The sequence below is a fragment of the Pongo pygmaeus genome, chromosome 3 (genome assembly GCF_028885625.2).
Source record: "Pongo pygmaeus isolate AG05252 chromosome 3, NHGRI_mPonPyg2-v2.0_pri, whole genome shotgun sequence".
NCBI classification, from domain to species: domain Eukaryota; kingdom Metazoa; phylum Chordata; class Mammalia; order Primates; family Hominidae; genus Pongo; species Pongo pygmaeus.
Window position 1 is genome coordinate 49,038,682 of NC_072376.2, and position 26,247 is coordinate 49,064,928.

At 33.4% G+C, this 26,247-nt stretch overlaps 1 protein-coding gene across 1 annotated transcript in view; it reads left to right on the forward strand.

Annotated features, from left to right (window-relative positions):
- Positions 1–26,247, forward strand: part of TMPRSS11F (transmembrane serine protease 11F) — a 125,467-nt gene that overhangs the window by 50,952 nt on the left and 48,268 nt on the right. Inside the window, exon 2 of the mRNA XM_054485450.1 lies at positions 1,800–1,879. Within this exon, the coding sequence (XP_054341425.1) occupies positions 1,869–1,879 (11 nt within the window). The 5' untranslated portion in view covers positions 1,800–1,868. The remainder of the gene's footprint in view (positions 1–1,799; positions 1,880–26,247) is intronic.

Genomic DNA, 26,247 nt, shown 5'->3' on the forward strand with positions numbered 1-26,247 from the left:
AAATAAAAACCAATAAACACAAACTTTAAAACTATTCAAATAAAAGATCATTTGAAAGAATGGCCAAACAGAAAATATTCCGATGGGAGACAATTAAATCTCTATTTTTGAGTCATTAAAAATAAAACAGCTTCTACTGTAATCTTTAACTTTTTAAACATGGTTAAAGTAAATATTGCTGTATCTCCTAAGTTCCACCCACCATGTCCTGTGATTCAATATGAAAACACTGATTTTCTTGAGAGAATAAATCTATGCATACCACATGTTTTAATCCAGAATCCTCAAAGCTGGTTGCTGGACTTGCTTGTAATTACTTGCACATGTTTCTTATAAAGCCTAATTTCCCTCAGTTAAGCCACAGAGCTTATTGTCTGCTGTATTATTATTTACTAATATAAGAGGCTGAGAATATATTTATGAATTTTAACAAATAAGGATTATAAAGTATTAGTTCATTATTAATGTGAAATGATTAAATGTAAACATTAAAACCATTTAAAAAGAATATTTACACAATGTTAATTTCAAATTAGCACAAATACTACTACATATACTATATAAAAATGAAAATAATCAGTTATATTTATATACTAAAATGAATACAATTTTTCTAGCACCTTTTTGTTAGATTTTGGAATTTTTTACTTTTGAAAAAAAGTAATGCTCCAAAGATGAAAGTTACTTTTGCTAAATGAAGTTATAGATTTCAGTGTGAACTGACTGATAAATTTTATTAACTACTTATTTAGACATTTTTAGTTCTACTCAAAATTGTATTGTCATATGTCTTTTGTCATATTGTTGGTGTTTACACAAACTGACAATCTGTTTCATTTTTTTCATTTGTCAAATGTTTTGGAAAATATAGTTCCTTTTAATACCTTTGCAGAGCATTATAATGAAAGTATTACAATTAGAGGCACATTGCATTTTTAGCATTTTAGATGAAGATATTCTGTACAACCAAAATACAAATTTATCATTTTTCTTTAATGTCTTTTGACTCTGAGCCTTAGTAGCTCTTAAAATTGTAATTTCTATTTTGTAACTTTTCTGATCTTTATAAGAAGTTCATGTATTTATACTAAATTCTCTATAGATACATGAAAGTATTTAAAGGGACAGTTTGTAAATACTGGGGAATTCTTACCACTAAGATGGACAAAGTTATTCCTAATAATAAGAAAGAAGAAAATACGTTTTTACTTTTGATATTTACCTTCCTTTTCTGCCTTTTTTGGGGTAAATAAATTGTTTCAATACATTCTATTATATTTAGAGCTAAAATGGACAGTATTAAGAAAAGCTAATACAGTCTTGCCGTTTTCCTTAAGAGGAAAGTAAGTCCCAATAAGCCGAATAATGGCTGAGACAAGTGCCCTGGTTCATAACTCAGGTCTTCTCCACTCCACTACACCTTGTTATTCCCTCAAAGGGAAGAGACTGAATATTTCTAATGAACAAATAAGAAGTGCCATCAGTGTGCTCTAGTGTGTTTTGTTTTGATAGTTAATTTTTTTTTTGGAAAGCAAATTGGGGCCACACCTCAATGCTTATCATACTTCCCCAACTGGAAAAGTGTGGTCTTCTGAATCATCACAAGTTGCACATTCTGAGCCCTCTACTACTTGGAGCTTCTCTATGCGGATATTGACAATTAGTTCACTGTGTGGAGCCAGTTGGCACAAATTGATCATGTTCTTGTTCTTATCAGGCTAGAAGACTGCATACCTCACTCACTAAACCTGTCAAACTTGTTTCCTTTCTTGTTGCCAGTGACTGTCGTTATTTTGCAGCCTCCAAGTCCTAACCTGCTGATACAGATCATATGGTGACTGAATAGAAGCTGCCCCAGTCCTGGGTTCATGATGTATTCGTAAGTATTCAGCTTTTCTCAGTAAAGGTTATCAGTGGGGACAGAGGTTTACAGTTCCTGAGACAGGTAGTACAGATGTTGGCTGGTGGAGATTGATTTAAACATTAGAGTTTTAATGTGTGTTATTGTATTTTATATGAAAGTTTTATTGTTGTTGTTTTTAAATATCAGAATTTTTTTGAACAACAGAGGCCAATGTGGTGTTTTTTGTTTCTAAATAAAAGAAATAGAAATGATATGAGGTAATAAGTTAACTATATTAATATTTAAGACATTTAGAAAAACCTATACTTCGAAGAATAAAGTGTTTAATATAGCCCATTTAGTTACTTTTCCATGTTCCATAGCATGGTGTACATTTTTATCATATGTTGCTTATTGATGTATATTATGGGAAAATTAAATATAAATTTAAGAGGAGAGTCTATTAGAATTTTTATTTGTTTAACTCTAATAGAAACTATGACAGGTTATTGTGTATATCATGAGTGAAATGATTAAAATTAAAATACTCATATGTAAAAAATTATCAAATTAACAAAATCTGGACTCTGTATCATCATAATTGAACTCCAAAATAATTGATCAATTATTGAATTTAAGGTAAATAAATTTGTATTATATATTTATGTTTAGGTAATATTCAGGCTATTGTTTTATAGACTTCAAAAGGAATAATTGGTATTTGATGGATGATTTCATTCAAACTTGTGCTAAGTCTAGTCTTGTTTCTTAAAAAGGTTCTTGATCTTTCTATAGACACAAATTTCCCACATACTCTGCACTGACTGATGTTTCCAACTTAATCATGATTTTGTGATCATTTTAATTGTTCAGTCATTTGATTTTGTCTTCAATTAACCTAAATACTTAAAGGCTGTAGGCTCTGGCACTCTTAAATGATAAGTGTTCCTGCCCTCCTTAATTTACTTTCAAATGACAGCATAAGCCTGAGGAAGACTTCCATTTCATGCATAAATCTCCCATATAGACCCATCATGATAGCATGATATAACATATTATCTGTACTTCTTACTAAATACAACAAAGTATATTTCTTATTTATCAAGAAAAAGACAGAATAAGACAAAATGTACAGTAGAAAAAACTTTTATATTTAACTAACATTCATATAAATATAATATGCTAAAAATTTCTTTAAAAAATTAGAAAAATTTGGAGTTCTTTTATTCAAATTTATTTCAGAATTCTTCACTATGTGTTTTTTATCAGCCTTGTTCTTCTCTTCCCAACTTATGGCATCATCTCTAAACACTCACTTTTCCACCCTGAAAATATCATTACAACATGAAATTTCTATATCGAAGCCTCATCAGCTTTGATCCAAAGTTTATTAGAGTTCTGAGGGGTTTTTTTGTTTTATTATTAAGTTGACATAAAATAATTGTACGTATTTATGGGGTACATAGTGCTATTTCAATACATGTAATATATAGTGATCAGATCAGAGTAATTAGCATATCCATCATCTCAAACATTTATTATTTGGAGGATTTAAAATATTCTTGCTAATTAGATTTCAAATCAGATCTGCTTTTAAAACAAATATTCTGTCAAAAAATATAGCTTGTGTATAAAGATAACAAGCTTAGACAATGGGTTTATTGAATTCATTAGTAAAGGTATTTTGCCCAAGGGATCTAGTCTCAAAGAATGAATTAGTCAGATAGACTATAGCTTCTTAACAAAAGCCCTGTCTTTCTCATTTTGGTGAAGTAGAAAGAGTACCAGCATTTAGATGTGTTCAAGATCCAACTTTGGACTCTTTTGTCTGGTACTTCTCAAGACCTCACTTTCATCTGTGAAATGTGGGGAAGGTTTATAAGTAAATGAATGAGGGGTGAGGTTGTCACCATTAATGGGCCTTGAAATAATATTTGTGGATAGCTAAAAGCAATTTTTGGCTTATTGGTTTATTCTTTGGTTTATTTTGGTATTATTCATTTGTTGTTGGTGTATTTAAATACTAATAAAATAAGATTTGTATTAATTTTATTTTTTTCTATATCTTAAGTATTAGTGTAAATATTGTATTATGGATATATGATTCAGATTCAGATTCAGATATATGAGTATGTGTACCAGGCCATGATGTTGAACATTTCTAACTGTGGGTCATGGTCAAAAATATTTTTTAATACACTGCGTTAGACAGCCCTGAAGTCCTTTTGAATGCTTAATTCTATGATTTCAAAGAGTTAATGGCTAGTTAATATGGAGAACACATTAACATTCTTAAGGCACTAGAGAACTATTTAAAGTATCCCACATTGTAGGTTATTTAAGTTTTTTTCATGGGTCCCTGTATTTGGTGCCCTCTGCAAGTGAGGCAGAGATAAGAGAGATAGTTATCAGCAAGTTGAGACCTTTGTGATGAGGCAAATCAATAAGCCACATTCTGATGGCACATTGTGATCAATGTGAAAAAACAAATACTGACATGCTGCTACAGGGGTGCACATTCAATTTCATAAAAGCTTCTTTGAATACGTAATAACTGTGTTTAGTTTTTAAAAGCAAGCAGAATTAGTAGTAGGAGAAAGACGGTATTCTGGGTAGAGAGAACATAGCCCTTGCAAGGGTCATGAGACTTGAGATACACTCAAAAATAGATGTTGGAAGTTGTCAGATAAAGCTGAAGTGATCATTCTGACTATGAAGGGCCTTTTGCACCAGGTTAAATTTCCATACTACATAATAAAAGTTGATTTAAGCAAGAGGAAAAAATGATAATGCAATTTAGAACCATTGGAGTGGGCCAGTGCAGCTTGATGGTGCTACTGTCACTTTTTGCAGAACTAAATGAAGGGCGTGGCAGAGAGACTGCTTATGTATTTGTTGTTTCGTCTGCCTACAATGAATGTTTCTCCTGACATTTAGTGAGACTCCATGGTCTTCCTTCAAGATATAACAAAGTTACTGTGAAATTTTTCTCCTACCTTCACATCTTAATTGTTCCTGAAGTACAGCCGTCCTCTCTTCAAACATATGTAACACATTGTGTATACTTCTATTGGCACTCTTCTATTTGTATGCTAATTTGTTTTCATTTATATTTCTCTGCTCAAGCAGAGAGCTCCCTCCCTTTATTGCTAGTGCCAAACACATTGCCTGTCACATTGCAGACTCTCAACATTTGTACATTGACTTATGATTTCATATGGCTAAAACCAAAGAACAGATACTGAGAAAAGAGGAAAGGTTAGGAGTAAATGAAAATTTCAAGTTTTACTGTTTATTATGTATCTATGTATGCACATATCTTACATATCTTCTCAAAGAAGGCCTGTGAGATATTTGAGATTCAGTAATTCAGAAAGTAAGTAAAAAGCTGAAAACTAGAGAGAATGTACTTTAAGTAACCTTAAGTTGTGGTGCTGATGGAGATTTATTGTTTAAGAGATAAAAACATCAGATAGATGCTTATAGACTAGATTTTAAAGTTTCATTTATTCATTAATACAACAAATAATTTAGCTTATAGTATACTAGTAGCACATTATACACATATGTATATATCTACATATATTATATGTAGACATATGTGTTTGTATATATCCTGTGTGTATATACACATATCAGATGCGTAAAAACAAATACACACACATATATGAATAAAACAAACAGAATCCCTACTTTTATGGTGTTTATAACACCATAGGAGGAAGAGGAGGAAACGTGATAAAGAATTAAGCAAATATATATGAATTATGACTTTGATAAGTATGAAGTAAACATTTTGTACTTTTTCCAAAAAATGTTGCTAATTCACTTCATTTCTTTAATGGCTAGCTTTTTAAAAAGTAGATCTCCAGTTTATATGATAACATTTTACTGCCTATTTTTGTTTATCTGCAGGAAAATGAAGGCTAAATTTCTGAAATGCATTTTGAAAACATTAAATACTGGCATAGCTTCCCATTGCACTTAAAGAAGTCTTGGGAAGATCTAAGCAGGACCTCTTAACACTATAAAACAAATGTAGGAAGACAGCATGGAAACCAGTATCTTGACCAAGAAGATAAGTCTGTGTTGCTTTAAGCAGCTATTTGCAGTAGTCTTTAAAAAAGGATATTGTGTCTTTGGAGTGTAGGATTGGGTGTGTTAGGGTAGTGAGTGAATATTTAGGGACAAATAGCAAGAAAGTTTTTATACCCTTGGATTGTACAAGGATTATAAGGGTTCATTATTTATTATGAAGCACAGTCAACTTAGCATTTCAGGAACATTCTTATTCAAAATCCAGGTTCAAAACTCAATTCAAAGACAAATCAGAGATGTTTGCATTTACTATTTCAGATTCTGTGTGTTATATTTTCTTCCAGTATCATATATGACTAAACTTTGACTCTTAACTAATTTTCTGTAGTTGGCCATTATTTAAAATGTATTATTAACTTGTCTTTATTTTTTTTGCAAAGTTTAGAAAATTTTATAATTAATTGATTACTGCTCAAAATTTGAATATAGAGTATTTTGAAGAATTCAACAATTTATGTAGCATTATTATCAGGTGATTGGAGCAGCCCACATATTCAGTACTTTATATAAAATAAAAATAATTTAAAATATAACTATAAAAATATACAGTATAATCTACAAGTGGGAACCATATGAAATTGCCCCATTTGTAGGTTAAAAAAAACCATTGAATACAGGCAATTTCATATGGTTCAAGTTTATGAAGTCTTTTCCTGGTCTTGTTTTATTTTTTGTAGAATATAATATATGGAATGACCAATGCAGCATTCCCAATGCATGATTCTCAAAACTAAGTATCAAGGATTGAAAAGTCTTTTGTACTATGTAAAAAAAAAAAAAAAAAAAAAAAAAAAAAATGCTGGTTTAGATACTTAGAATGTCAAACTACTTTGAAGACACATTCCAACAGGTAAGATAAGATAAAAGCAAGTTGGCAAGCATTCACTTCTGAAAATAGAAAAACAAAACAAAACAATTCAGTGCAAAACAGTGTAGGGTGTGTCTAGATTACTATTGTAAGCAAAAAGAAAAAAACAAAATCTAGTTAATCGTTTGATCTACAAGGTGCCAAACAACTGCCTTAACTCTTATATCTACTACTCTTATGCCCACTGACAGATTGTTGTATTTGCTTTGCACTGCTTCTTTTTATGATTAGGCAAATAAACCTGAACAGGCAGAAGGACCCCAAATGAATGAGGCCTTTAGTGCAATACATTGATGTCAAGTAACAGGAGAATCAATGAAACAATAAAAACTAAAATAACCTACAGCTTCATCTTTTTCTTTAAGACTGCAGTTTCCGCTTGGTCGCCCGGGTTTTGCTCTGTCATGATCGCTGCTCACTGCAACCTCTGCCTCCCAGGCTCAAACGATAATTCTCCAATTCTCCCACCTCAGCCTCCAGAGTAGCTGGGACCACAGGCGCACACCACCACGCACAGCTAAATTTTTCTATTTTTGGTAGAGACGGGGTTTTCTTGAACTCCTGAGCTCAAAAGTGCTGGGATTATAGGTGCGAGGCACCATGGCCTTGGCCCCTGCAGCTTTATCTTGATAAAGGTTTTTTTTTTTTTTTTTTTGAGACAGTCTCACTCTGTCGCCCAGGCTGGAGTGCAGTGGTGCAATCTCGGCTCATTGCAACCTCCGCCACTCGGGTTCAAGTGATTCTCCTGCTTTAGACTCCCGAGTAGCTGGGATTACAGGCGTGCACCACCGTGCCTGGCTAATTTTTGTATTTTTAGTAGAGATGGGGTTTCACCATATTGGCCAGCTGGTCTCAAACTCCTGACCTCAGGTGATCTACCTGCCTCGGCCTCCCAAAGTGCTAGGATTACAGGCATAAGCCACCGTACCCGACCTTGATAAAGGTTTTTAAAAATAGATTAAAAAGAAGTTATTTGTGATACTCCTATCTTTAACACTGAATTCGTTATTTCAGTCATATGTATAGACTTGAATAGATTGTAAAGGCTTGTTAAGGATTGGGTTTGCCATATTAGCATAGACACCACCTTGAAACCACGTCAGCAGTATCATCTATCTCTCCTCTCTAGCAAATCAGTGAGACATTTCCTGTCCCATTGTGGCCCTACTGCCTACCTTCCCCTCCCTTTTATCATTCATTCTTCTATAATCATCTTGCATTGTGGTGGTTAGTAGACCCAGATTATACTTTAATTTCCAATCTCAAACTTCAGTTGCTTTGGATGGTACTTGGCCATGATTTCTGCTAGGTAAAGGAAAGATCAATTTATTTTGTTTCATAGCTTGTATATCATATCACTTTAAAAAATATTAACTCATGGAATATTGTGGTTGGGCTCTTTGGATATTATCAGGTAAAAATTGTTGAGACAAGTACCTTCACTTTTTCACAGAATGAGCAGAATCTTTTTCAGTAAAGTTAACTCAAGGAATGTGTCCTCTTTAAATGACATAGACTTAGATTTCTTGACATTCATGATTTATTCTTTTTGGGCAACTAATGCTTGCTTAGGACTGCTCTTGTGTTCTTTACTTTTTGATCTAATAAGAGCAGCAAGAATTTAGTCAGTGTACTACTTCTTCAAAATTGCCCAAACCATTAATTTCTTCTCATTTTAATTCAGTTAGCTGCTTAGCTACCATATTTCTCCTACTGAAAGCAGCTTTTAGAAGAATGTGAAACATTACTTATAACGAAACTGTGGCAACAGAAGATAATGGATTATTAGCTGCTCTCTTCTTTTGTATTGTGGGGATTTATTTACCCTGACTCTCTTAGAGCATTATCTGGAAATCTGGATGGCTAAGATAGACTTGCAGTTCATTATCAAGGAACATAGTAAAGGCAACTGTGACTATGTTCTTACCTCACTTCCCAACTTGAACAAACTGAAGTAGGTATTATTTCTGATAATGGTAAGTCAGAGTTCAGACTAAAGCGTCATTCTAACATTCCCTCAAAAACATTTTTTTAAAGTGGATTAGGAATTCAGGCAGCATTAATGTGCATATGTCTAAACTAATAAAAATAAAGTGTTCTATATTCATGATTGCCTTTCTGGAAGTAATTTAATAAATGTTAAGTAAGATGAAGTTTTTCATTCAACAGGCATGTATTAAGAGTTGTTCTAGATAGATGCCTGGTAGTGGTTTATCTGCTTGAATTGTGTGTTATCTATGCATTAGAATAAATGACATAAACATTATTTAGAATGGAATCTACCTATTAGAATTGTATGTTCTTTGATTCATATGCTGATGTTGAGAAAACTATTGTTTCATTTATAATGTTTAACTGCATAGGAGAAAATACATGAAAGCTAGATTCCAAATCCCTCAGTATACTTAATGAAACATTGGTATTATCATTCATACAGCTATGAAATAAGCTTCTTTCCCTGGCTGTAATTATTTTTCAGAATTTTATCTGTAGCCAGATACAGTACTATAATAAATTAATGGATTTTCATGCAAATAGAGAAGTAAATTTATATTGATCTACTTATGGAAATAAAAGTAGGGTCTATCAGAATATGAAATTCAATAATAGAATTTTAGGTATTCTTATAGAAAGTTTAATACTTACATTGTTTTAACTATACACACGGTTTGTAAGGTATTTTTCTTTTAAAACTCAACAGTTAAAATGTAATTATTCTGTATTATCCTATACTATATGGTGTATCTTTTTAAACATCTTGAGAATTAGGTGATTTTATTATAACAATTAATTAGGTCTTAATGAATCACTTAATACGTACTCAAATCTTCAAAAATAAAAAAAGTGGTTATTTAAAAATTATAAATCTTAAGAAATAGCATTTGGGTTGTTTTTTTGAGTTGATTGGGCAATGATAAGGCCACTTGGCATTAGAAGAGAGCATTCCAAGAATGAGAAGCTCTCAAAGGTCTTCGTATGCAGCACTCTAACATACCGATTACCTCTTTCACACATGGCCCTTTAGAAATGTGACAGGCACATTCTGGGACATGTTAATTTTGTTTATTTAATATGCAGATTATATTAGCTGTGAACATTGTTGATCTCTCTAGGACAATTATATCTTCATCATAGCTCCTCCCCCTGAACTGGATTGCAAAATACCACTGAAATACAAATATCTAAATCAATCATACAGGAAGCTAAGTGAAGAACCTTGGCTGCTTATTGAAAACAACTGTGTTTTAAAATTTATTTTTATGTATTTAGTTACTTATTTTGCCAGAAACTGCATAGCCATAGCACATTCTGTTTAGCCTCCATGTTATATATATATAAAATAAAATAGAACTGGTGTTTATTATAAATTCAAATGTATTACAATTAATATAACTTTGAATAGGAGACAAAATATTGAATTATTTCTAGGAATAGCATACCAAAAATATTCAACATCAACAAGTAATATAGCATATTTTTCAGAAGAGAGTGTACTGGACAATTTATGAATTCTTTTTCAGTCACGATTTTAATTCTGTTTTTGTCTCCTTAGGTGTTTTCACATACCCAGCCACAAGTAACAGAATTTGATTCCTTAAGAAACATTTTATGGGCTGTTAGATGTGGGTGGTTAAAATTATTTTGGTTGAAACAATTGAACTTGTGTTTTAAAAAACAGAATTAATTGAGAGGCCATTGAGATATCTCACAGAACTAAAAAATAGACCTAAGAAGTATGGATCCAGCCAACTGGGTGGGTCATATAGAAGGGGAGGTGAAACTTAATACATGCACACCCTGAAGATATTGCAGGTTCTATACCAGACCACTGCAATAAAGTAAATATCACAATAGTGAGTGCCGCAAATTTTTTACATTTCCCAGTGCATGTAAAAGTTATGTTTACACTGTACTGTGGTCTATTAAATGTGCAAAAACTTATATCTAAAAGAGGCACATACCTTAATGAAAAATACTCTATTGATGAAAAAAAATGCTAACAATCACTGGAGACTTCAGTGAGTCATAATCTTTATGCTGGTGAGGGTCTTGCCTTAATATTCATGGCTGCTAACTGATCATGGTGGTGATTGCTGAAAGTTGATGTGCTGTGACAATTTCTTAAAATAAGACAATGAAACTTGTTTCATAAATTGACTCTTTCAATAAAGATTTCTCTGTAGCATGTGATGCTGTTTAATAGCATTTTACTCAGAGCAGAACTTTTTTCAAAGTTGGAGTCAGTCCTCTGAAACTCTGCCACTGCTTTATCAACTAAGCATATGTATCATTCTAAATCCTTTCTTTTCATATCAACAGTGTTCACAACATTTCACCAGGAATAGTTTCTATCTGAAAAAACCACTTTCTTTGTTCATCCATAAGAAGCAACCCTTCATCTGTTCAAGTTTTATAATGAGATTGCAGCATTTGAGTCATGTCTTCAGGTTCCACTTCTAAATCTAGTTATCTTGCTTTTTCCATTACATCTGCAGTTACTTCCTCCACTAAAGTTTTGAACCCCTCAAAATTATCCATGAGAGTTGGAATCAACTTCTTCCAAATTCCTGTTAATTTTGATATTTTGACCTTCCCTCCATAAATCACAGATGTTCTTAGTGGCATCTAGAATGGTAAATCCTTTCCAGAAGGCTTTCAGTTACTACTATGAGAGGTATAGCCTTATCAATGTATGTCTTAAATAACAATGCTTGAAAGTCATAATTACTCCTTGATCCATGGGCTGCAGAATAGACTCCTGTTAGCAGGCATGAAAACAACATTGATCTCCTTCAGAGCTCTGGGGTGACCAGGTATGCATCGTCTATGAGCAGTAATATTTTGAAAGGAATCTCTCTTTTTTTGGAGCAATAGGTCTCAACAGTGGACTTAAAATATTTGGTAAACCATGCTGTAAACAGATGTGCTGTCATCAGGCTTTGTTCTTCCATCTATAGAGCACAGGCAAAGTGGATTTAGCATAATTCTTAAAGGCCCTAGAATTTTTGGAATGGAAATGAGCATCGGCTTCAACCTCAAGTCACCTATTAGCTCCTAACAAGAGAGTCAGCAGGTATTTGAAGCTAGGCATTGACTTGTCCTCTCTAGCTGTGAAAGTTGCCTACATTGAAAATCTGTTATTTAGTTTACCCACCCTTATCAGGGATCTTAAGTAATCTTCTGGATAACTTGCTGAAGCTTCTACATCAACACTTGCTGCTTTGCCTTGCACTCTTATGTTATGAAAATGGTTTCTTTCCTTAAATCTCATGAACTAACTTCTGCTTGCTTCAGAATTTTTGTCTGCAGCTTCCTCACCTCTCTCAGCTTTTATAGAATAAAAGAATTAAAGAGAGTTAGGGCCTTGCTTTGGATTAGGCTATGGCCTTAACACATGTTGTATGTGGCTGGTTTTATCTTCTATCCAGCCCACAAAACTTACTCCGTATCAGCAATAAATCTGTTCTACTTTCTTATCATTTGTTTATTCACTGGAATAACACTTTTAATTTACTCAAAGAATTTTTTCTTTGCATAACTTGGCTGTTTGGTACAAGAGGCCTAGCTTTCAGCCTGTCTTACCTTTCAACATGACTTTTTCATTAAGCTTAATTATTTCTAGCTTTTGATTTAAAATGTGAGATGTGCAACTCATTCTTTTGCTTTCACCCTAATTAGATGATCCTTCAGGTCTTCATTTAAATGTTCTCAGAGAAACCTTCCCTGACTCCTTACTCTAGATAAGATTTCCTTATTATAGACATATAAGAGCACCTTTCATTTTTGTTACCATTTTTTATTATGTTAATTGTTTACATATACATTTTTTAATATTTGTATTTCCCCCAGCCTATAAAATCCTTCAGTATGTATGGTTAACCATTTCACCTTCAGCCAGCAAAAATTTTCAATAAGTATTTTTTGAATGAATTAAGAAATCTCAGAATTACCAAGCATATGACTAAAGACCTGTTATCAAAGAATTGCTAGAAATATATTGTAATTAGTATATCAAGCATATGTAATGGGTGCTTTAAATTGCATAAAATATACAGGAAGTTTCTCTCTTTGGTGGGTTATAGTATTTTTTTAAAAATGTTTTTGTATATGTGTAATAGAAAAGTCCTTGTTTGAACTATCCAAAATTGTGTTATAATACAGTTTGAATTAAAACCTTTCTTGAAGTTTCAGATAAAAAGCCTTCCATATTTTTGGAAGATTCTTGAGGCTATGGGAATTAATGTTTAAGTATGTGTATTCATTTGGGTGTTTTCAATTGCAATTAATTAAAACTTCAGCCTCACACTGGTTGGTGTTAACAATATGAAAAAATATTATTTAATATAATAGTAATATCAAAAGCTGGGCTGTTCTCAGTGGCATTTGATCCAGCCCCTCAAATGTGTGATATGAGACCCTGGTTATTTCTGTCTTTCTACTTTGGTATTCTTTGTGAGTCCACATTGTCCTCAGGTTAGTTTCTCTTACAGCTTGCTTCTCATAGAGTTGTAGCAGTCTCAGGTGTCACATTGGGACACAACAATATTCAGAGAAAACAATAAGGAGTTATCTCTCAGTTTGACTTATTTTAGAAGAAAAGAAGTATTTCTCAACAATTTCCCAACTATCCCTCACATACCACTGGCCAGAGTTGAACTGCATGTCCATTTTTGAATAGCTCTTAGCCACAGAAACGGAAGTATCATGATTGAGACTAACTACCTGGGGGTGAAATATATGTAGGAATGTGTTTTAAGGGATTTTTGCTGAAGAATCAATGGTAATTAATAGTTATTTTTATAATTCAGTGAATTGACAGTTGAGAACTTGGAGCCAACTCTAGCCCAAAGGGTTTCTCAGTGGAGACACCCAACTTTCTATTCAACCTAACAACCATCCTAACAGATGTGAGATGATATCTCATTGTTGTTTTGACTTGCATTTTCCTGATGATTAGGAATGTTGTTCACCTTCTCATATAAACCTGTTGTCCATTTGTGTGTCTTCTTTGATGGAATGTCTATTCAGGTCATTTGTCCATTTTTTTTTTTTTTTTTTTTTTTTTTTTGAGACGGAGTCTCGCTCTGTCGCCCAAGCTGGAGTGCAGTGGCCGGATCTCAGCTCACTGCAGGCTCCGCCCTTGGGGTTCATGCCATTCTCCTGCCTCAGCCTCCCGAGCAGCTGGGACTACAGGCGCCCGCCACCTCGCCCGGCTAATTTTCTGTATTTTTAGTAGAGATGGGGTTTCACCGTGTTAGCCCGGATGGTCTCTTATCTCCTGACCTCGTGATCCGTTCACCTTGGCCTCCCAAAGTGCTGGGATTACAGGCGTGAGCCACCGTGCCCGGCCCATTTGTCCGTTTTTAAACTAGATTATTTGGTCTTTTGCTATTGAGTTGTAGGAGTTCCTTATAAACTTTGGATATTAACTTTTTATCAGATACATGGCTTGCAAATATTTTCTCTCATTTGGTAGACCACCTTTTAATTTGTTAATTGATTTCTTGACTGTGCAGAAGCTTTTTAGTTTGATGTAATCCCCTTGCCTGTTTTTGCTTTTGCTGCCTTTGCTTTTGGTGTCATGTCATATCCAATAAATCATTGCCAAGTCTAATATCTAGAAGCCTGGTCCCTATGTTTTCTTCTAAGAGTTTTAATGTTTCAGTTTTATATTTAAGTTTTCAATCCATTTCAAGTTGATTTTTATGAAAGGTGTGAAATAGGGCCCAATTTTATTCTTCTGCATGTGGATGTTTAGTTTCCCTAATACTCTTTATTGAGGACACTATCTTTTATACATTGTGTATTCTTGGTACCCTTGTCAAATATCAGTTGGCATAGATGCATGAGTTTATTTCTGGGCTGTCTCTTCTGTTGCATTGGTCTGTATGTCTGATTTTATGCCAATGCCATATTGTTTTGATTACTATGGCTTTGTAGTATACTATGAAATCAGAGAGTGTGGTACCTCTAGCATTGTTGTTCTTGCTCCAAATTGCTTTGCCTTTTTGGGGTCTTGTGTGAGTCCAGATGAATTTTAGGATTTTTTTTTTTTATTTCTGTGAAAAATGCCATTGAGATTTTGACAGGATTGCATTGAATCTGTAGATTGCTTTGGGTAGTATGGGCATTTTAACAACATTCATTTTTCAGTCTATGAACATGGAATGTCTTTCCATTTATCTGTGCATTTTTTAATGTTTAACTTCATTTCAAACTGCCAAAGCAGTTTCTAAAGTGGAGATACCATTTTGCATTCCCAACACCAATGTATAAATATTCTAGTTATTTTCCCTTGGGGAAAAAAAAAAAAAACTGTGGCCATTCTAATAAATGTGTATTTCCTATCTACGAAATTTTTTCTACTTCAAGGTCAAAAATATTTTCTTCTGTATTTTCTAAGTTTTATAACTGTAGGGTTTTTTTTTTGAGAAAGAAAGAAACAGTTCTGGAGTTGATATTTAAAAGCAAATGACCTAGAAAAGCCAAAATAATTCTGAAAAACAATAAAAAGCTGAAGGACTCACATTTTATGATTGATAGTTGATTCTTGCTGAAAATATACAGTTAAACTTGGAAAGAATTGTCAAATTAACAAGATTAACTTTTCTAATTAAGCATAATATATCTTTCTCAATTTTTAAGGTTTTATTTGATTTTTCATAAATGCTTTAAAATTTTTTCCATTTAAATATTTTACAAATTTTGTTAGATTTACAGATAATTATTTCATAGTTTTCAGTGCTATTGTATATGTTACTGCTTTTACAATTTCAGTACCTATTTGTTAAATGCTTGTATATGGAAATAGTTTGATTTTTATGTATGACCTTTCACTCTGATTTTTGTAAACTTATGTATTAGTCTTTTTATGGCAGATTCTCAAGGATTTTCTTTATAGTATGTTAATAAAAGCAATTTATTCCTCTCCATTTTGTGTGTTTTGTATTTCTTTTTCTTGCTTTATTGCAGTGGCTAGGACTTCCAATACAAATAGGAGTGATAAGAGCAGACATCCTTGCTCCGTTCCGAGCTTTAAAAGAAAGCATTCAGTCTCACCATTGCATATATTAGCTATCGGATTTCCTTAAAAGAGCTTTATATACTTGAGAAACTTTTCTTCTTCTTCTTCTTCTTCTTCTTTTTTTTTTTTTTTTTTTTTTGAGATGGAGTCTCACTCTGTCGCCCAGGCTGGAGTGCATTGGTGCGATCTGGGCTCACTGCCAGCTCTGCCTCCCGGGTTCACGCCATTCTCCTGCCTCAGCCTCCCGAGTAGCTGGGACTACAGGCACTCACCATCACGCCCGGCTAATTTTTGTTTTTTTGTATTTTTTAGTAGAGATGGGGTTTCACCGTGTTAGCCAGGATGGTCTCGATCTCCTGACCTCATGATTCACCCGCCTCGCCCTCCCAAAGTGCTGGGATTACAGGCGTGAGCCACTGCGCCCGGCCAGGAAACTTTTCTTCTATCCCTAGCTTGTTGAAAGCTTTCTTCTTCTTCTTCTTCTTTTTTTTTTTTTTTTAATAATGAATTAAGGTTAAGTTTTTTCAGATGCTTTCTCTGAATATATTGAGATGATCACATAGGAGTGTTTTTGTTTCTGTTTTGTTTTTTGGTCTGTAAATACTATGAGTTATACTGATTGGTTTTCAAATTTTGAACTAACTGTAGTTCTAAGATAAATCTCACTTGTTTTTATATAATATCAGTTTTAGGTACTCTTGAATTCCATTTTTTAAAGATTTTTACTTCTTGTTTAGAGGGGCTTTCATCTGATTTTTTTTTTTCCAGTTACCTTTAGGAAACTCTAACTTGTCCGATTTTTAAAAATAATGTCTTTGGTTTTGTTATCAGAATATGCTGTATTCACTAAAAAAATTGGAAGCATTTCCTTTTTTTCTATTTTCTGGCAGAATCTGTTATTTTCTCGCAGAATCTGTTTAAATTGATGTTATTATTTTTAGGTATGTACTATTCAGACATCTGTGTCTTCCTGAATGAGCTTTGAAAGTTTTTGTATTTCAAAAAGATTTATCCATTTTATCTACATGAGCAAATTTATTGGCATAATGTTATTCATAGCATTTATTTATCATTCTTTTATGTTTAATAGGTCTATGATAATATCTTTCTCCTCATTCCTAGCATTGCAAATTTGTGCCTTCTTTTTTTCTAAATAATTCTGTGTATCTTTATAATGAACTGACTTGTTTCTGTTGACTTTTCTACTGTTTTCAATTTCATTAGTTTCTTTATTATTTCCTTTTTTCTGCTTTTATTTGGTTTACTTTACTCTGCTTTTTCCCAGTGTCTTAAGGTAGGTCTGATTATTGTTTTCTTGTTTTCTTATTTTCTAATTAAGAATTTAAATCTATAAATTTTCCCCAATCATTGCCTTGTGTGCATCTCACAAATTTTTTATGTTTTCATTTAAAACAAAATATTTTTTAAGTTTTTATACTTCTTTTTAATTCCTAAGTCATTTAGAAGCTTATTGTTGAATTTCATAATATTTGGGGATTTTACAGATATCTTTCTGTTATTAACTTGTGGTTCAATTATTTTAAAATTGAAGAACATACTTTATAAGATTTATTTTTTAAAATTTGTTGAGGTGTGTTTGTGAACCAAATTGTGCTCTTTTTTTGATTAGTTTTGTATATGCAGTGGAAGGTAATGTGTATTATGCTGTTGTTGGGTGGAGTGTTCTATAAACGTAACTAGGTCAAGATGGTTGATAATATTGCTAATAGATACTATTTCCTTGTCAATTTTTGTCTACTTTATCAGTTACTGAGAGAAGAGTGTTGATGTCTTAAACTATAATGTGGATTTGTGTATTTCTCCTCTTCATTATAACAGTATTTGCTTCAAGTACTTTGCAACTCTGTGGTTAGTTGCATACACATTTACAGATTGTTTTAACATTTGTTATGTTGATGAATTGATCCCTTTATAATTACGTATCATCTTTCTTTAGTTCTTGGCAAAACACTTGATTTAAAGTTGATTTTATGTGATATTAATACAGACATACTTCTTTTTGTTGTGATTCACTTTACTGCACTTCACGGATATTGCATTTTTTTTTTTACATTTTTCATTTTACAGTAGGCCGTCAAGAAAAGCCAAGCCATATCTTCAGCAATTCACATAGATATTTCCTTGACCAATATCCAGTTTCGTCACTCGGGTTCTACCTTCCACAGAACACTAGGACACAAAAACAATTCAGCCAAATTCTTTGCCATTTTATTACAGGAATAGCCTTTTCTCCATTGTCCAATAACACATTTCTCATTTCTATCTGAGACCTCACCAGAATCACCCTTTATGGTATGATTTAATTTCTCTATAATCAAAGAACATACTTTTTAAGATTTAATTTGTTTTAATTTGTTGAGGCATGTTTATGAAACAGATCATGCCCTTTTTTGATGAATTTTGCATATGCAGTGTAAGAGAATGTGTATTATGTTGTTGTTGGGTGAAGTGTTCTATAAATGTCAACTAGGTCAATATTTGTACAATATTAGAAAAATAAATATTTTGGAATTTTACTTTCTATGGAGCAAATTTTGTAGAGGGAAGATTTATTAATATTTTTAATCACATATTTAGGAACTTTGGAAGAGATATAGAGAAGAATGCTATAGATTCTGCCCTTTAGGAAATTATAAACTAAGAGAAGGTGTAAGTATTAGCATAAAAGAATATTAAATGAGGTTGATTATAGTGTCTATATACTAACTCAATAATGTTTATTAAACACTATTAAGGCTCAGGTGCTGTGCTAGACACTGGAGTTACAGCAATGAGCAAAATAGGTACTATTCATACTCTATGGAGTTTACTGTCTAGCTGGGTAAAAATGATATTATAATCAATACAAATAATAACATTTGATTATTTATTGATATATTATTAGTAGTATTTTTTAGAGGCAGGAGTCTCACTACATAGGCTGTACTGTAACTCCTGGGCTCAATCAAATTATATTTTTATTATTAATTTAAGGTTGAAAAGTATAGGGCACCATAGAAACATAAGCTTAGCAGAGAGCATAACAAATAACATAAAAATATTAGCCCCAAATAGGTTTGGCATTAATAAAATGATGTCACTTTTAACTAGGGATTCAGAAAAGGTCCATGGAGATGTAACATTTAAGCTGGATCTTGATGGGTGAATAGGATTTGAGTGTAGGGAAGTAGGAAAAAAACAGTGCCGATGGGGCCCACAGCTTGAGCAGGATCAGTTAAGTGTGGGGGCATGTTCAAAGGCTCAAAGACAGTTCAGTAGGGAAGCTAGACTCACTGAACTTGAAACGTCAATGAAATGCTTGACTGAAAAGTATGAGTTCATGCTATGGAGTGTGGGCTTGATTCAGTAGACAGTAGGTAGAAGAAGACATTTGAGCAGAAGAGACAATATCAAAGGCTTTCCAAAATATCTTAAATCACAGTGTCTGATGGATTGCTGCGGAGAAACGTGGAAATAGAAAGAAAGGCTAAGACTCCATTGTGATAATTAAGTAAGTACATAATGAGATAGGACTTAGCCCAAATCATTGGTTTTAGTTTTCTATGGGTTAATATCAAAGGAAGATTTATAGAGTACAGAAATAATTGAGAATTGGGAATCATAGTTCTGAGTCCAAATCTTGGTTCCAATACTTGCCAAATTTACCTTGCCTAAATTAGTCTCTCTAAGCCTTACTTAACTAATCATTAAATGAGGCTATTAAATAACTACTAAAAAGAATTGGGTAAATTTGAGATAAAATGTATCAACTGTCCACCACCATGCTGGCAGAAAAATATTGCAAAGTAGAAATAACACAAATTTCATTTCCCACTCAAGATGGCATTTGGGGAGTTTCATTGAAATAATTATAGTTTCAAGTTGATGAAGAATAATAATTATAATAGTTTCCTTTTATAGCCTTTTACCTGTCAGACATTGTGCTAAGCACTTAATTTATATTGTCCTTAAACCTCACTACAGTCCAGAAATTTAGGGCCATTATCACCACTTTTCAGATGAAGAAACTGAAGGGTATAGAGAGCATATACAGTTAGTAAGTGGTAAAATCAGCTTCTGTCTACAAGTATTGGGCCATCTGTTTCATGTTTTTTTGTTTTGTTTTGTTTTTAATACAGTAGGCAAAGATGTCTGAATTGTCATAGGAGTAGTCAAAAGTTTTGGAAAGACTGTTTATTAAGAGATTCAGTGCATGAGAAAGAATCATTTTGGAAATATAAAACTGAGATGGGTGAAGATTGTGAAAGTAGATGTATAAGCTCCAACTGGGAAAAGTAGACTAGACAGGTCACATAAAAAAGGGACTATACCTATGTTTTGGGGCAACAGTACTGAGATTTAGTCATGTTACATCATCATGCTTAATGCTATGTGGAATTTGTATAAAAACAGCCTCTAATTGGTGGACTTCAGCCTAAATAAGGCATGAAAGAAAATGAGATTGAAATTTATGATGGCCTTGTTTATTTTGAAAGGACTTAGTACTATGGTTTTGAAGAATGGTTGAAGAGTTGTACTGTCCATTCCCATCCTTGGGACTCCTGCTATAGCCATTTTATTTTTAAAGACAAGAAAGTTAAATAAGAAAGCAGAAAAACATTTCACTAAAGTGAGAACAAAAGTAAAGTGGTCATACTGAAGAGGAACAAAGACATTTGGATTTGATTATTCCTAGGCATTCAGTGTTTTAAAATAAAAATCAGTAAGCGGATAGCATTTTAATAATAGCAATAGCAGTTATAGCACTTTTGACATGTTAAATATATTATCCCATTTTATTTTCACAAGAAATATATCAAGTAGATACTGTTATACCCATTTTGCAGATGAAAAAACTGAGGTAAAAAAGGTTCAGTATCTTGCCTACAATCATACTGCTCATAAATTTCAGAGTTGAAACTTAAAATAGAACAGCTGGACTCCAGAATCTGGGCTTCTAACTAGTATGTTATACTATCTCTCAACTTAAATCTCTCAAAACAAACTTTATGCCTTTTAATTGCCCATGCAGCAGACCATAATTAAAGACAGTCCAGTTTTGGTGATTTAATTTTACTCTGCCACATATCCGTGGCTAAACACTGGGGAGGAAGAGGTCTGAGTCTGTGGATTTTGCTGAGGTTCACAGTTTCCTTCGTGCATCTAAAATAGCATTTAAAATGAATATTGTATTTGTTCTCTATTGCTGCTTCTCACCATTAACATGTGAGTCTCATTCTGTGTATCTGTGTGTATATGTGTGTAGTAAGGAAGGTCATTAACCTTAGTTAACCCATGTCATTAAGGAGATGTTATTAACCACAAGTATTCCCAGAAATGAAGGTTTTTTGGCAAGAAGTAGAGAAGACTGTGCCCAAACGGAATATCTAATGTGTATCTATGCTTCAGGTTGAATACAAATATGTTAAGACATGTGTAAGACATAAAAAGAATTTCCCCCCAAGGCTACTGCTGTGAGAATACTTGATTAGCACATAAATATTTATGCTGCACATAGAAGAGTGTACTGCATTTAATTTAATGTTTTGTTGTTTACATTTCTTTAGTACCAAGTATAATCAGATACTTAAATCCTCATCTTGATGTCATCAATTATCTCATGGATTCACTTGACCAACTTCAAATTAATTTCCCAGTGTTTTCTTGTTTTAATGATGTTAAAAACAAACACAGAAATAAGCCCAATGGAGGGTCATGTAGGATGATCATAAAGATTTGAATAATACTGATCATATGTTATTAAAGGATGTTTATGTAGTCCTGACAAATAACTTCTCCTTTGTACTTAAACCCTTGGCCAACTCATCCTTCTTTCCTTTGTGTTATTAAGTTGAACTAATATATAAACTTATTCAACATAAACTATTGGCTCTTTATTTCAAATTTTGAGACACCTTATTTAGGTGGTTGATTTAAAACAAAGCTAAGCATTAAATTCTGAATGAAAGAAGCAGACTTATAAAATTTTTAGGGAGTTGTACTTTCATTGTTATATCCACCTGGTATATAATTCCTATTCATATTTCTTAATTTATAAAAGATATGTGGCAAATTCTTTCTCAGCATGACCCTAATTTTTCACCAAGGCAGTAAGAGAATTTAACCCTCTGGTTTGGCCAAAGGATGGGAGGAGCTGTAAATGTATAAGTGATTTTATTTCTGTTACTGGAGTACCAGACCTTCTTTTGTTCACTAGAGAATACCCAGCACCTAGAATAGTGTTAGGTTACATAGTAGGTGCTGAATTAGAACTTGTTGACTGTATTAGATGTGACATACGGATTATATCCATTTTGAATGTTCCTAAGAAAATATAGTTAGTGTAGGAGATGCAAACTTTGGGAATGCATGCCTAAAAAGCATCATCAGACTAAGCAAAGGTGAGGGGAGCTTTCTCAGGAAGTTAGAAGGAAAGGTTTTAAGAATAGGCTAGACAACATTATGGTAGTGTTGTGATAAAGTGGATGTTAGTATTGGTGATTGAAGTGGAATAATTGTAAGTTAACTGTAAATTCTGTGATTCTGTCAGGTCTTGGGTAAAATAAAAAAGGAATCCTTCAAATCCCTACCCCCATACTTACAAATACATTTGTACTACAGCTAGTCTCAGAGGAAGCATGTCCCTTTATCAAAGACTAACTTCTCTAGATCACAGCCTTTTCTACCTCTTCTGAAGCAATAATCTTTTCTGAGGACAGAGAGGAAATAAATGGCATGCTGGTTCCTTATTTACAAGTCAAAGCCTACCCAGGAGTTTTATATGTTGGAAAGATTTTATAGAGGTGACATTAGAAAAATGAAGGTGTGCTCATTGGGTACATGGCAGGTAAAGGCTGGAGAATGGAATGCAAGAAACATCAGTAGGGACTGGGTGACACATCATGCTGCCCAGGGCTCCATCATGGAGGATCTTCAGGATTTTGCTGAAGCGATTGTAGTCCGTGTGAAAATCAGCAGTTAATTCTTGCAAATGTGTCTCAGGGGTCCCTTCCAGTGGGCAGATTACATACTGGCAGACTTCTGTACACCCTCTCCATCCCAGAACATCTTTGCTTTAAGTCTGTGTTATACACTAGAGTTCCATATAAGCATTAATTTGAGAACAATGTCACTACTTTCAAAATGTTTCATATCCACTGGATTATCATTTTTCTCTGCATAGACAAAAGACCTTGGCATCCTCCTTAACTCTTCTCTTTCTCTCACGTTCTACAACCAATTCATCAGCAAATTCTGTCAGCTATAACTTCAAAATATATTCTGAATCCAGTTATATGTTCTGATTTCCTCGTTGCTAGCATTCTACTCCAAGCAGCCATCATCTCAGACCTGAACTATTGCAAGGGTCCCCTAATCAGTTTTGCTGCTTCCACTTTTCACATCTTCGCTGCTGCCTTCCATCCAGTGTATTCTCCACAGGGTGATCCTTTTAAAAAGATCAGTCCCATCCACGGGGATCAAAACTCCAAAATGGTCCTTTTTTTTTTTTTTTTTTTTTTTTTTTTTTTTAAATTTGAGACAGAGTCTCACTTTATCTCCAGGCTGGAGTGCAGTGGCACAATCTCAGCTCACTGCAGCCTCTGCCTCCTGGGTTCAAGCGATTCTCCTGCCTCAGCCTCCCAAGTAGCTGGGACTACAGGGAAGTGCTACCACACCCAGATAATTTTTCTATTTTTAGTAGAGACGGGGTTTCACCATGTTGGCCAGGATAGTCTCAATCTCTTGACCTCATGATCTGCCCGCCTTGGCCTCCCAAAGTGCTGGGACCAAAATGGTTCTTATTGTGGCCTGCTGGGTTATGATGTGGTCTATAATGATCTCTGACCCCATCATCTTCCCTCTTCCACTTGCACACTGCCTACTGGCCACACTGACTGCTCTTCTGCAAATTCACCAAGTCTGCTCCTACCTCAGGGTCCTTGTAATGACTATTTCTTTTGCTGCAGCATTTTCCCCTAGATAGTTGCATGGCTCCATCTTTCACCTTGTTCATGTCTCCACTTAGATATCACCTTTGCAGAGTGATCTCCCCTGATCACCTAAATCCTACCACCTCCCTCACTGTACCCTGGTTATTCTCTGTACTCTTATTGATACTTGACATTTATATATAGATTTGTTTATTGCACAAACTGTCTTTTCCATTGGGACACATAAAAGCAGTCTATATCCTTAGTACGGCCATATCCATAGTAAATAAATTAGTGTCTGGAACATAGTAGATGTCCAATGAACATGTACTAATTGAACATGTGCTAAATGAATGAATGAAATTTATTTTTATTAATACTATACTTGGCAGTCATAGTAACTATAAAGTCTTCTTGAGGTGGAAAATGCGACCATTCTAATATAAGAAAACTGCATAAATGCTCCTTGTATTTGTATGTATGAAATTAAGTGACTGTTGTTACTTGTGTAGCTGCTATCAGAGGTATAGCTGACCTTGCTGATACTGTAGCATGAGAGTAGTGCTTCCAAGATGGTAATAATGATTTTGAAAGTCAGCTATAAAGAGAGATAGATCTTGTGCTGAATCTAGAACTCAAAGGCCTAAAAAATATTTTCAGAGAAAATTTCAGAAAACTCATGAAATTATTATAACCACTTTCTTTAAATGTCTTATATGTTTTACATTATATTCTATTAGGTAAATAAGATTTAATATTTTCTCCCATGTACAGAGCGATTACACATTCCAATAAAGGAGCAGGATGCTATGCAATTTCTGCCCACACTCCACAATTTCACCTTTCTTCATTGACTGTTTTGTCAAACCAGTCATTTCTAGCTGATAAGAAGCTAATTTTGATGACTTAACTCATAGTTGTAACCGCCCCCCCACCCAGTTTCCCACCACTTTGCCAGTTCTTGATGCTTCTGAAGTCACTTATCATAATGACATTTATAGAATATGCCCTTATATGCCTTTTGAGAAATCCAAGGACATTTTTTGCAATCCTCTGATTAGTGTTTCTTATCTTTGGAATTTTTATGGAGTCCAAAGCAAATTTTGCCTCCTCATGAAAATACCAGTGTCATCACAACTTAGATGGCTCTATCATTTTAAATGCTGCAACAACACAACTAGCTCCTCCTTTTTACTATCTGTCTCCCATTGCCAGTGTTTCTGACTCATGCTTTCCAGTATTGCCAATAGACCTACCATAGAAAGAGATCTCCCAAAGGGAATCCCACTGCCATCCACAGAACTAAATTGGACTGTTTTGACGTGTACTCCATTACTGTGACTATTCAAGTTTTATTTCTATTTAAATTACCAAAAGGCTTTAGTTACTGTGTTCTGTTTATTTGAATAGATTTTTTTAACGATATGGACAAAGATGCTAGTTATTTTATGTCTCATTATAACATTAATGTGATGTCACAACAATGCCATTTTATTTGGTGTCTACATTGAATTATTAATGGATAAAGCATTATCCCACAAGATTTTTAATAGATGTATCGGTTTTATTTAAAATATTCTGTGTTTGTTAGCTTCAGCCTGTAGATCAAGATTTTAATTCTGCTGAGTGGTTAATATCTTAAAGCAGCTAAAATAGAGAATTTTGGCAGTAAATACTGATAGGTTTATATTCTTTATGCTTCTAGACATCATTTTGTTCATTTTGCAAGAAATTCAGAAACATTTTTATACATTTTAAAGAAAAATAATGTTAATGAGTAACTTTAACAGTAATTATACAGATTACTCTGGAGAAAATACAGAAATATTCTTAACTATAAACTGTCAGGTCACCTGAAGAGTTATATTTAAAGAAAAGACCAAAAACAGAACAAACCAAATCTCTTTGCTTTAGGGATTGAAAGAAACAGGACTATCCAACGATTATTTACTGGTATTTATTATTAGTATTATTTTGGATCTGACAAAGCCATGAAAGACTTTTATTCTTCATTTTACAGATGAAGTGATCGAAGTACAGAATTTAACTAGCACTGATAGTAGCAAAGCCAGAATTAAACCCAGTCAACTTGTATTTATTTCACTCATAAAAACCCATCACTAGTTTAGAGGATATACAGACATTTTCTGTTTAAGTTAATTTAAAAAGTTTACTTACATGGAAGAGTAGGTTTGAGTTGTATATTTCTCATTTTTATTGCAATTTTACTTTAACATGAAGAAAATACAGCAAAACAAACATTTCCACCTTCAAAAGAACTAAAGAACAAACATAATTTTATCTTTTAAAATAGATGCAATACAAAGCATGATAAAAGGCTGTTAATTTCCAACAAAGAAAAGCCCAGGACCAGATGGCTTCACAGCTGAATTCTGCCAAATATTTAAAGAAGAACTGATACCAATACTTCCCAAACTCTTGCAAAAAAAAAAAAACAAACAAACAAAACTAGAGGGAATGA